Source organism: Mus pahari, chromosome 9 (genome assembly GCF_900095145.1).
Source record: "Mus pahari chromosome 9, PAHARI_EIJ_v1.1, whole genome shotgun sequence".
NCBI lineage: Eukaryota > Metazoa > Chordata > Mammalia > Rodentia > Muridae > Mus > Mus pahari.
The window spans coordinates 32,142,305-32,154,507 of NC_034598.1; the positions used below are offsets into that span (position 1 = coordinate 32,142,305).

The 12,203-nt window shown below is 42.4% G+C and overlaps 1 protein-coding gene across 1 annotated transcript in view; it reads right to left on the reverse strand.

Annotated features, from left to right (window-relative positions):
* Positions 1-3,272: 3,272 nt before the first annotated feature.
* The window catches only part of Reep3 (receptor accessory protein 3), an 88,154-nt gene continuing 79,223 nt past the window's right edge, over positions 3,273-12,203 (reverse strand). Inside the window, exons 7-8 of the mRNA XM_029542388.1 lie at positions 6,529-6,674; positions 3,273-5,477 (exon numbers count right to left, since the gene is read on the reverse strand). Coding sequence (XP_029398248.1) covers positions 5,421-5,477; positions 6,529-6,674 — 203 coding nt within the window. The 3' untranslated portion in view covers positions 3,273-5,420. The remainder of the gene's footprint in view (positions 5,478-6,528; positions 6,675-12,203) is intronic.

Consider the following 12,203-nt stretch of genomic DNA (forward strand, 5'->3'; position numbering starts at 1 on the left):
GCAGGCGGATTTCTGAGTTCAAGGCCAGCCTGGTCTACAAAGTGAGTTCCAGGACAGCCAGGGCTATACAGAGAAACCCTATCTCAAAAAACAAAAGAAAAAAAAACAAAAACAAAAAAAGAGAGCATATGAGTGTCTTGCTTGCATTTACATACACATACTACATACATGCCTGGTGCCCGAAGTTCCTGTTGTTGAGAACACTTCTTTAGTAACCTACAGAGCAGGTAATTAAAATTCCAATTCAAAGAACTGTCTTCTAAAATGCAATTTATTTCTTTAAACAGGGTTTCTCTGTGTAGCCCTGGCTGTCCTGGAACTTGCTCCGTAGACCAGGCAGGCTGGCCTCGAACTCAGAGACTAAGATAGATTGATGAGCAGATAAATGAGCACAATACTTTCCGGGAACAATGTGTCCCTAATGTGGTTTTTCCACACATCTCTATAAGGACAGTTAACTACTTCAAGGGAAAATAAAACCCCAAGGAAAAAAAAGCAAACATCAATGAAGTACTTCACAAGTTCACTGTGTTCTTTTGAATTTCTATTTAAATTTATAGCCCTGTTTGGTCATAGCAAGGATAAGCCTTATAAAAAGACTAAGAATTGTAATTTATAACGCCATTTTCAATGGTATCTGAAAATGAACATACACTGCATAGCATAATAAAGCAATATAAGGGATTTTTTTTTCTTTTCTTTTCTTTTCTTTTGTTTTCAAGACAAGGCTTCTCCCGAATAGCCCTGGCTGTCCTGGAACTTACTCTGTAGATCAGGCTGGCCTTGAACTCAGGGATCTGCCTGCTTCTGCCTCCCGAGTGCACCACCACCACCCAGCACAAGGGAGCTTTTAGAATGGGATTTATTTCTAAAGTTAAAACCCAATGCAGACAAACCTCCTCTGACTCTCAGACAGACAGAACTCCAGAACACTTCCAGGATCCACAATCCTGAATTTTCTGTTAACACTTGATGCTGAAGTCTGTCAATCACTGTGACGGAGTTCCTGTGGTGTCTGCCCTGCTTCTCGGTCTAGGATCCAGACTTCACAACCCAGGACTCCTTCCGAAGCCCAAGTCAAGCTTTACAGAAAGTAACAACTGTCGTGACTTGCTGCAAGCTGAAGGACATGGATATGTTGTCCGTTACGAATAACGAATAATAAAGGACATCAATTCACAGGCTTCAACATACATATTCAGACACATAAAGAAAAAAAATACTCAGTTGCCATTAATCAAATTAGTTTACTTTATTGTAAAAGTTTCCCAAAACACACATGCAGAGCCACCCACATATGGGGCCTGAGATTTAACAGAGATTTTAAGTACTTAAAGTATTAAAGTACACAGAGTTAAAAAAAATATTAGAAGAAAAAAAAATGTTAAGTCAAGGTTAATTGGCAGAATTACCACTAAAAGACTAACCTGAGAAGTACTTAGGGAAAAAGGTACTTTCTTTTCAGAAAAATTTAATCTTAGGGTATGTTTCTTAAGAAATAGTAAAAACCACAAAACAATGATCCTCTCACATTTTACCTGTTTCACAAATAAATCAACCTAAAAGGGAGAGGTCAGAGGACGTGGCTTGGAATCTGTATTCAGATTTCTGTATTTAGATCTATTTAGATTTCCATTCATTTTTTTTTCCCAATGGCAGATAATATTTCAATGAAAAAAACCTTACAGTTAATATAAGACAGTATTATAGTAATACCATAAAGGTTCAGGCATTTCTCCAAAAGTACAAAACAGAAAGAAGACACATGCAGCCAAGGGCTGACATAATTTTAGAGTATTTACATGCTTTATAACACTGTGGAAGTCTTTGGTGGTGACACATGGAATAAGATCCCTGAAAACACACGAGGAGTTAGTTCTGTCCCATCCCTCCATGTGCTAAAGTGTTTATTGCTGGCAATGATAGCAAGATCTCATTTTTTTAACCCTAGAAAACACATACAGTGTGTGTGGAGGGGACCTATGGGGAACCCAGGTGGCTTTAGATAATTATTTAGCAATCAGCTTATTTCTGGTTCCTTTTTGTTTTTCACAGGATTTTTTTTTTTTTAAATTTCAAATGATGTGTGTATGTGTATCTGTGAGAAGGAATGTTCATGTGCATGCAGGTGCCCTTGGAAATCAGAGGAAGGTGTCGTACCCCCAGGAGCTGGCACTGCAGGCAGCAGTGAACTAAACACCTGGCATAGGCACTAAGAACTGAACCCAGGTCCTCTGTAAGAGCAGTATGCACTCTTAAAACATCGAGCCACCTCTCCAGCTATACTTATGGCTCCTTTTAATACCAGAAAGGAAAAAAGAAAGAGACACAGTATAGATATATCAATTTTTATACTTAAACAACAGTTAAGTACGGGGAATGTTAATTATTAGTGATCACGCTGAATGACTGGATACTAAGATGAAACACTAGTAGGCTATAATTTTTGGATAAATGCCAAAAGGCAGAGAAACAGTGCCTTAAACAGGTTTGTGCATCACATGCTGGTGCGCCAGTTGGCAGTGTGGGTAAGTCAAGGCACTGTGGTCTATGAATAAATTTACATCTCTTAAAAAAAATCAGCATGCTCAAAAAAGCAGAAACAAACAAGGTGACCCTGTCCACTTTAAGAGAAACAACAAAAAAGCGCTTTAGCTCAGCATACAGAGTTCAAAGAAAAGAGCATGCATGCTATGACATGAGACCACAGGGACAGAAACAAAGCGGGGTAGGACCGTCATCAAGGACATGTGAGCATGTCTACAGCAGGGACAAGCCCGAGCAGGGACCGGGAGGGAGAAAGGCAGTGAGCAGGTCAGCCAGCATTAGCTCTGAGTCAGGCGGTATCTTTGCTTGAGTATTTTGGTTCTAGAATGTGATACATTCTCCCAATTTAAAACGCCTGTGGAGTAGGGTATGGAGCCACGCACCTGTAATCTCAGCACTTAGAAGGCGGAAGCGTCCAGAGAGACCATATACTGGAGGCAAGCCTGGGCTACACAGTGCATTTCAGGCTGGCTAGAGTGAGGCTTTGTCTCAAAACAACTTGGGCATGGTGGGACACACCTTCAGTGGCAGCGTCTGGGAGGCATCGGCAGGTGGAGCTTTGTGAGTTTGAGGCCCGCCTGATCTACAGAGTGAATTCTAGGACAGCCAGGGCTATACAGAGAGACTCTGTCTCACAAAACAAAACACCCTCCACCCAAACAAACAAAAGTCAAAAGAAGAAACAAATAGTATACAAACTCATTAAATAATAGGTTTGTTTTAACTTTTTTTTTTTTTTTTTGGTTCTGGGATTGAATTCATGGTCTTGTATTCACGGTATCTGTCCTTAGCTCCCAAGGGTAAGTTTAATACTGAGACTAGACTTGAAAAAGACACAATCTTGCCAATTTGTCCCCATGGAGACAAAGTAACTTACTCTACTTATCAAATCACCTTATCAGATAACTCGGCCTCTGCAGGGAAAAATCAGGTAACTCGGCCTCTGCAGGGAAAACCACCCACGCGGTACAGCATTGGTTCAGAGCAGGTCTGCTTCATGAGAAATGAATACACTCTGTCCAATAATATATTGTGGGACTTTATAGATGTTGAATAGGAATTAAAGAATCCTTCTAGACATGAAGAGGCTATTAGTCAAAGCAAAGTAGATGGAGCTACAAGATTAAATTTGAATTTCTATTTGGTGTTAAAAATATTAGCAATGTGATTCAGTGTAGAAAATATTTGTAGTATCAAGAGGACATTGTGTGTGGATGCCATTCAGGCACCCCCATGTAAGTATTATTGGAGAATGAAAATTTGATTATTCGCTACCCCTAATATGATTCAGTGTCCGCAATGCCCAGTTAGTAGGGCAACCTAAAAAGAGCTGAGTTCAATGACTCTAAATCTCTTAGATTAAAAAGATGGCCTTTAGCCTGGTCTCCAGAGACAGCACAGCCAGGGCTATACAGAGAACCCCTGTCTTGGAAAAAAACAAAAAAAGATGGCCTTTTTCTGGAAGCCTGTTATGTAGCATCAATGGTGTTTGTGTTTTACCCTGACACTCATCTTCAGAAAACAATCTAAAAGATGTTAGTCACTGCCGGGTCTGTAAGGCAGCAAATGCCTCTGCCAAGCTTGGGAGCGGAGTGTGGGCACAGGGAAGTCCATGAGTTAGAAAACACTAAGTGCTACGTTGGTCTATGACGCTTCCACAAAAGCTATGTATCTATCTATCTATCTATCTATCTATCTATCTATCTATCTATCTATCTATCTATTTATATCTAATGTGCATTGGTGTTTTGCCTGTATGCATATCTGTGTGAGGGTGTCTTGGAGCTGGATTGCAGACAGTTATGAACTGCCATCTGGGTCCTGGGATTTGAACTCAGGACCTCTGGAAGAGCAGCCAGTGCTCTTAACCTCTGAGCCACCTCTCTAGCCCCCAAAAGCTTTTTTTTTTGAAACCTAGAATAATGTAATTTGCTGTTGATAAAAACCACATCAATTTCAACTATGGAAACTGGTTAATGTTAAAATAACTTCTCAAATGTCCAGAATATAACTGAAAGGCATTTAAAATTAGCCAAGTGTGATAACACCTGTTATCCCAGTACAACGGTGAAGTGGAAGTAGGAAGAGGATCAGGAAAGAGATCCTATCTCAATAAAAACAAAACAAAGGAATAAAAATTTAACGGTTATATGTTTCTATATGGGCTGAATGAATTTACCAAACGAAACAAACCCATAGGAAAAGGAGATGATGCGGTTTCAAGGCATGATCTTGACATGTCGGAATGTGACAGACAACAACACAGACAGCATCGGTAAAATGTAAATGTACAGTCGTAAAATAAGTAAACAATTTTCAAGTGTGCAAAACTAGCCAGGAAAGTGCTACATGGACACCTGGTTTTCAAATAATCTGTTTTAAAAACTTTCAGCTCACGGTAGAAAGCGTCTAAGGCTTAAGGAAAGGACACAGCTCCCTCCTATGGTAATGACTCTGGCTCCTCAGGGGCTGTCACCACTCTCCTGTGATAGATGCATGCGGCAAGATGATGTAAACAGAATGCAACGCCAGAAGGGCAGGTGTGTCCTGAAGCAGAGACGTTCAAAGTCTACCCTGGGTCTATGCTTTATCCTTAGATCCTAGGCGCTCAGTGTTGCTGCTGACATCAGGAACATGAGTCTCTGTCACGTTTGTTATCTACACGTACATTTACAAGCCTTATAGAACTACCTTTAGCCGTTAAAAATCTAAAAGTAATTGTTAAAGAGACACAGACCATTTAAAGTCATTACATAAATCCTGTCTCTGCCACAATCTGAAGATTTAAAGTGTTAAGACCTGAATACCTCAGGTTAGAAAATGAAGTTGATTTGTTAGTGTTTATTCGTCTTGGGAAGGGCGAGGTGTAGACCCTAAAAATACACCTGTGGTCTCTTCTTCACTTTATATTTTAGTGAGCCATACCGCACCTGAAGAAAGAAAAGTGTTAGTGTTAACAATAGGGAAGCCAAAATGACTATGTATGGAAAAGCTGGTAAGGATTTGTTACTCTGTATACTGACTAAAACTGACTAAACAGACTGACCACTTTTTAAAATTAGGAAAGTTTTAATATTTCGTCGCCATAGTAACGGTTTTACTCATCTGACGTAAAGAATCAGCTTCTTTGTCAGCTGCATGGGAGGCCCAGGCCGGATGACTGTAAGTTCAAGATCTACCTGGGCCCGGGCCACAAAATGATTTATTGAGTTCTTACCTCAAAATAAAATGTGCTGCTAATGTAGCTCAGAAGTATCGTTCTTGCATAGCCTGCATGGGGTCCTTGGTTCAATTGCTAATACAGCACCCAAGTCAATTATCCAACTAACCAATTAATCAACCAAAAATCAACCAACCAACCAGTCAACCAGCCAGCCAGTCATCAAAGCAACTCTCTGACAAGCAAGCTCCTTGCTAGGAACTCCCCCATACACGTAGCTTGTGATGTGATGGGTGTGTGTAGCACATGATGTTAGCAATCACAGACAAAGACATCGACATAAGACTTATGTTTTGCCGAGTACAAAGTCAGTCAATGAGCCTGGCTCCTCCTTCATTTTCTTAGCCCATCGACACCGTGTGATTACAGGGAAACGGCTACTATTAAATCATCATGGAGGGCTTGTTGAAAGCAAAACTACGCAGTTCATTCTCTCCGCAGCTTTCTCTGCTCCGGCACAAGGAAAGCAATAGAGATTTACAATAACCGTGGGGTTTGCTATGTGGGAATGCCACTTTTTTTATGTAGAGCACAAGATAAAAAAAAAAAAAAAGTTTCCTATTTCAAAATTTCCAGGAAAAAAAATTGTCCCTAGAGATCCCCAACACACCTGCTTTTAATAAAGAATTTTAACTATAACGCTACACTCTCATTCGAATCCTTCGTCCGCTGATCACTTCACAGCTGTGATGACAAAGTAGGAGGAAATCCCTCCTGGAACACATCATTTAGGAAAAAAACGTTACCCAATGCACACTGACCTCTTTGCGGCCTTTGATGGTCTTGACAGATTTCATGCTCTGGGATCGCCTCAGCGCCTTGTGAGTCACCATCTCGTCATCGGAGAACGGCCCCTCCGCTTCTTCGTCTGTTTGCTCACTTCCATCTTTCAGTGGAATCCCATAGGCTAAACAAATGGACAGGACCAGCGTTTTAGTCAGAGGACACCAGTGAGCCCGACTCTTCTGCCGGGCACTGAGGGTCCATCTGGAGGTCTCTCCTCCTGCTCGTCTGGAAAGTGTTCCTGGTCATTCCCGGTGAACTTTTGCTTTGTGCACCATTCTAGATAAAGATCGCAAGACTCATTTCCTCCGTGAACTTCTCCCTGATTGGTTTTACTCGTTGCTTAATATGTTTTGGAGCTGGGTCTCGTTCTGTAGCCCAGGCTGGGCTGGAATTCATAGCTGTAATACCATGTCCAGCAGTCTGTTCCCATTTCACTATGAATATATATTTTTTATTATTTAAAAAGTAAGCCAGAGGGCTGGGGATAAGAGTGGGTAAGAGTAAAAGGAGCTGGGTTCAGATCCTAGCATTCAAGTAAAAGTTTGGGCATAGCTCCCCGGAGCCTGCAACTCCACTGCTGTGTGTGTATGTGTGGGAGGCATGCACAGAGACAAGAGGATGTCTGGGGGCTTCCAGGCTGTGAGCCTAGCAGAAATACACGAACCCCGGGTTGAGGGAGAGACCCTGCCTCAGAGGAAAACAGCAGAGAGCCATAGAGGAACACACAGCCCACAGTCGGGTGTGATGCACACCTGTGGCATCAAGGACTCAGGAAGCAGAGAATGACTGATGTGTGTTTCAGGCTAGCCTGAGCTACAAGGTCAAATTCTGTGTCAAAACAACAAAACCAGGCCTGCCAAGGTGACTCGACCTGAGATTGAGATGGCATGGGAAAAGGGGAGGATGACTCCAAAGTTGTTCTTTGACCTCTAAATGCACAAACACATAAAATAATAATATATAAGATTTAAAAAGCCAAACCGAGCCACGTGTGGTGGTGGTGCATGCATTCTGGTCTCAGCTTGGGAAGGCAGAGGCAGGGGATATCTGAGTTCGAGGCCAGCCTGGCCTATGTTGTGAGTTCCAGGCCAGCCAGGACTACATAGTAAAGCCTTGTCTTGGAAAAACAAAAACAAAACAATATGCTGAACTGAAACAACGACAATCAAGAACAAAGCCAAACAACACACACACAGACACTGATGTACACACAGAGATACATACAGACACACACACAGACAGACACACAAAGAGACACACACAGATACACACACACAGACACACTATACACATAGAGACACACACAGAGACACACATACACACACAGAACAAACACAGAGGACACACACACACACACACAGTACACAGACACACACACACACAGAGACAGATACACACATAGAAAACGAAACCAAGGGCTGGTGAGATGGCTCAGCAGGTAAGAGCACCCGACTGCTCTTCCAAAGGTCCTGAGTTCAAATCCCAGCAACCACATGGTGGCTCACAACCATCTGTAATGAGATCTGACTCCCTCTTCTGGAGTGTCCGAAGACAGCTACAGTGTACTTACATATAATAAATAAATAAATTAAAAAAAAAAAAAAAAAAGAAAACGAAACCAAACAATAATAACATTGAATCTCCTAAAAATTCCCCAAATATGTGGCTAATACCCACAACTTGTTAAAAATTGAAAACAATAACAATAAAACAATAACAACAACAACAACAACAAAAACCCACAGAAAAGGATTAGTTTAGCTGTTAGAGTTGTAAGCACCCCCATGGTGTGTTTAGGCTGCCATTTGTGCCTTTGACTTTAAGACCAATGCCCCTCCCCCACTCATCCCATTGTTGGTCAACTTGGGATGACAGGGGAACTTATGAAAGACCCAAAGGGGCTAAAGTTGGGAAAGTGAGTTCACTGGGGCACTTACAGTGCTGACGAGGCCTAGGAGGTTTCAGTTGGAAGAAACTACAAGCCATAAGACATATCTTAGAGGAGACACCCAGCACCAAGGTCAGCCAGGGACCACAGGGCCAGCTGCTTGGGTTGTTATGTGGACCCTTAATTACTTATGCCTGACCGCTATGCAAACATCCAGGAGGGCTGTAAGAGGTCTAGATGTACTCCAGGCTGGGAGTCAGGAACTAGAGGACCCCACTGCTGAAGGTGAGGGCCTCAGACACTAGCTAGTCAGGTCGGGATAACTGGTTAGTACCGTCCCCCTGTCACCCATGCTGGGCTCCACCCTGGAGCTTGTGATTCACTGGCTCTGGGGTGGGGCCTAGATGAACATCTCTAACAAGCCCTGGGGGACAACTAGTGCTGAAACCAAAACCAGAGGCTGAGGGGGGAGGGGAAAGCCAGACAAGGGCCAGTCTGAGGCCATGGAGACCTGTGCAGCTACAAGGCCTCGGGAGGTTTAAATCCCTTTCTAATAAAGATAAGGAACAGAAGATAAGGGCCCAGGAGCAAGCAGGGATGGATTTTTCTGTCAAGGAAATGACATGGGGTAAATGTCACTAGTCAGCTCTCCCGAGACACAAATAATCTGAGATTTACAATCCAAACCATGAACAGTTGCTAATACGCTTTTTACTCTCTTAATAATGCAAATGACTTTAATTGTATATCAGGCAAGTACAATTTTAGGCCTGCCAAGCATCTAGACTAGAAGTCAGGAAGGATTTGGAAGCAGGACCAGGCATTATTTTGGCTGGAATCCCTTGTTTTCCTCCATCAGTTAGAGATAGTGCATCCCACGGAGATGCACGCCTGAATGTGGAGGGCAGCAGAGGCGGATGGGAGAAAGTTAGGAAAGCCAGGGAGATGGTAAGATGAAGCCATATTCTCTATGAGAAGTGTCAGCATGTATGTGAATGGGTTTATTTTTTAAAAAAGATTACTAGTATTACTACTTTATTCATTCATTGGTTTTTCAAGGCAGGGTTTCTCTGGGTAGCCCTGGATGTCATGGAACTCGCTCTGCCTACCCCTGCCTCCCAAGCCCAGTGACTAAAGGTGTGAGCTGCTCACCACCACCAGGCTTTTAAAGATTAATTTAAATTTACTTTATAGCCGGGTGGTGGTGGTGCACGCCTTTAATCCCAGCACTCGGGGGGGCAGAGGCAGGTGGATTTCTGAGTTCGAGGCCAGCCTGGTTTACAAAGTGAGTTCCAAGATAGCCAGAGCTACACAGAGAAACCCTGTTTCGAAAAACAAACAAAACAAAACAAAAACATTTAGTTTATGTGCGTATGTGTGTGGGCATGTGCATGTAAGTGCGGGTGCCTGCAGAAGCCAGAGGAGGGCGCCAGATCCCTGGAGTGGGAGTTATAGAAGGTCATTAAGTTGAGCAACCTGTGTGTTGGGGAAGTAAACTGGGGCCCTCAGGGGGAGTATTTGCTCTTAACCATGAACTCATCCTTCTAGTGCTATCTGTCCCCTCTTAAAAAAAAAAAGTTACATTTCTCTAAGGGTGTGCATGCATGGTCGCGCCTGGCTACGTGTGATCTTCAAGGCACACTGCAAGGGGGTAGATCTTCCTTTCTACCATGTAACGAAGTCTTCATGCTTGGTGCCAAGGTCCTCTGCTCCTTGTTGACAGTCCCTAGACAACTCTGTCATAGAAAGCAGGCTTTTATGTAATTTTAATTCTTTTCTTTTTTTTTTTTCAACTGCCAAGTATTTATTTAAAAATTATTCTTGGGGCTGGAGAGATGGCTGAGTGGTTAAGAGCACTGACTGCTCTTCCAAAGGTCCTGAGTTCAATTCCCAGCAACCACATGGTGGCTCACAACCACCCATGATCAGATCTGATGCCCTCTTCTGGTGCATCAGTGTACTTACATATAATAAATAAATAAATAAATCTTTAAAAAAAAAAAAATTATTCTTATATCATGAAAAAAAATCAGAAAATAATTTAGAGGTTGTCATTCCTAGAGAGTTTCCCATTGTATTATTTAGTTTTTCAAAACAAGAGTATTGTGTTATTTCTGATCGAATAACAAATAAAAACTAAACAAACAGTAATACCACCCCCAACCAAACAACAGAACACACACACACACACACACACACACACACACACACACACACACACAAAACACCTTAATCCTTACCGCTGACAACTGTGCCTCTACAACACAAGCTCAAAACAGGCACTGACTTATAGTGTCTGATTTTTCCGCTCCTTAGGATCTAACATTATTATATTTCTTGGCTAATAAGTTGCCATTTTGCTTACTAGTTCTTGTAGGCACTTAGCTGTTGTTATTATGAAGGAGTGGAACAGCCCTGTCATATACAGCTCTGAACGCTTGTCTGGCAGACTGTCATCTGAAATGGCTCGTTCATTTTAAACCCATACAAAGCCCAAGAGGCTGGCCCATGACTTCCTCCCTCCCCTCAACTTCCCAGGCTTTTGTAGCTGCCTCCACAAATCACCACCAATAATGTGGTGAAGGCATACAGTGGGACCTCTGCCAGCGTCTTGTTGGACACTGGCTGTGGGAACTGCAGCTGCCAGGTGACTCCAGCTCGCCTCGGAGTCTGAGGGCCATACAGAGCGGACACACAGGCTTGTCTGAGAGGCCTCCTTGCTTTAGACACCTGCTGCTCGGCTTTTCCAAGCCCTGACACATATGAGCTCTTCTGTGGGGGTGTGGCCCCAGCCCCAGCTGCTGTCTGAGCACAGCTGCATGAGACCCTAAACAGAACTACTTTGCAGAGCCCAGTTACCCTACATTCTGAGCCAAAAGGAGACTCTGATTGTTCTGGGCAACTGCTTGGGGGCATTTTGTTACATTGTAACGTATTAGGACTCTTGATTAAGAACATTCTGGAAGGATAAAAATTATTGTTAATTTACTATTTTGATTTGGAATATCTTTGGAGCCAAAAACCTTTTCTTGGTATTTCTTGCCTAGATAGACTCTGTTGAAAGTCTGAACCTCTTTTGTGCAATTTACAAGGGGCTCTTTCTTGTTTGTTTTTTGCTTGCCTATATATCTATGTATCTGTGTATCTATGTATCTATATATCTATGTATGTATGTACCTATCAACCTATCTATTTATCTAACCATAACCAACCTTCCTATTTCCTTCTCCCCCCACCCCCCCTTTTTTTGAAAGGATCTCAGTATGTAGCCCTGGCTGTCCTGGAAATCTCTATATAGACCAGGCTGGCCTCAAACTCAAAGCTCTACCTGTCTCTGCCCAGATAAAAGGATGGAACTTGGGACTTTCTGTATGCTAGGTGAGCACTCTACCAACTGAGCCACAGCCCAGCCTCAGGTCTTCATTCTTAAAAGCATTATTTTTATCAATGGTTGGTTTGAGTATAATCTTTCAGACAGTGGCCACTACTTTAAGCATTATTCATTCTTGGGAAAAAGTGAAAGATTTACTTTTACATTTTTGATTACATGTATGTGTGTGTATTGGTATGTGCAAGTAGTCCAGGTGCCCATTGAGGCCAGAGGTGTTGGATCCCCCTGGAGTTGGAGCTAAGGCTGCTGGGAATAATGTTGGGTTCTTTTCTTTTCTTTTCTTTTCTTTTCTTTTTTTTTTTTTTTTTTTTTTTTTCTCTGTATAGCTCTGGCTGTCCTTGGAAATACATTGTGAGCATCCTTCCCTTCCC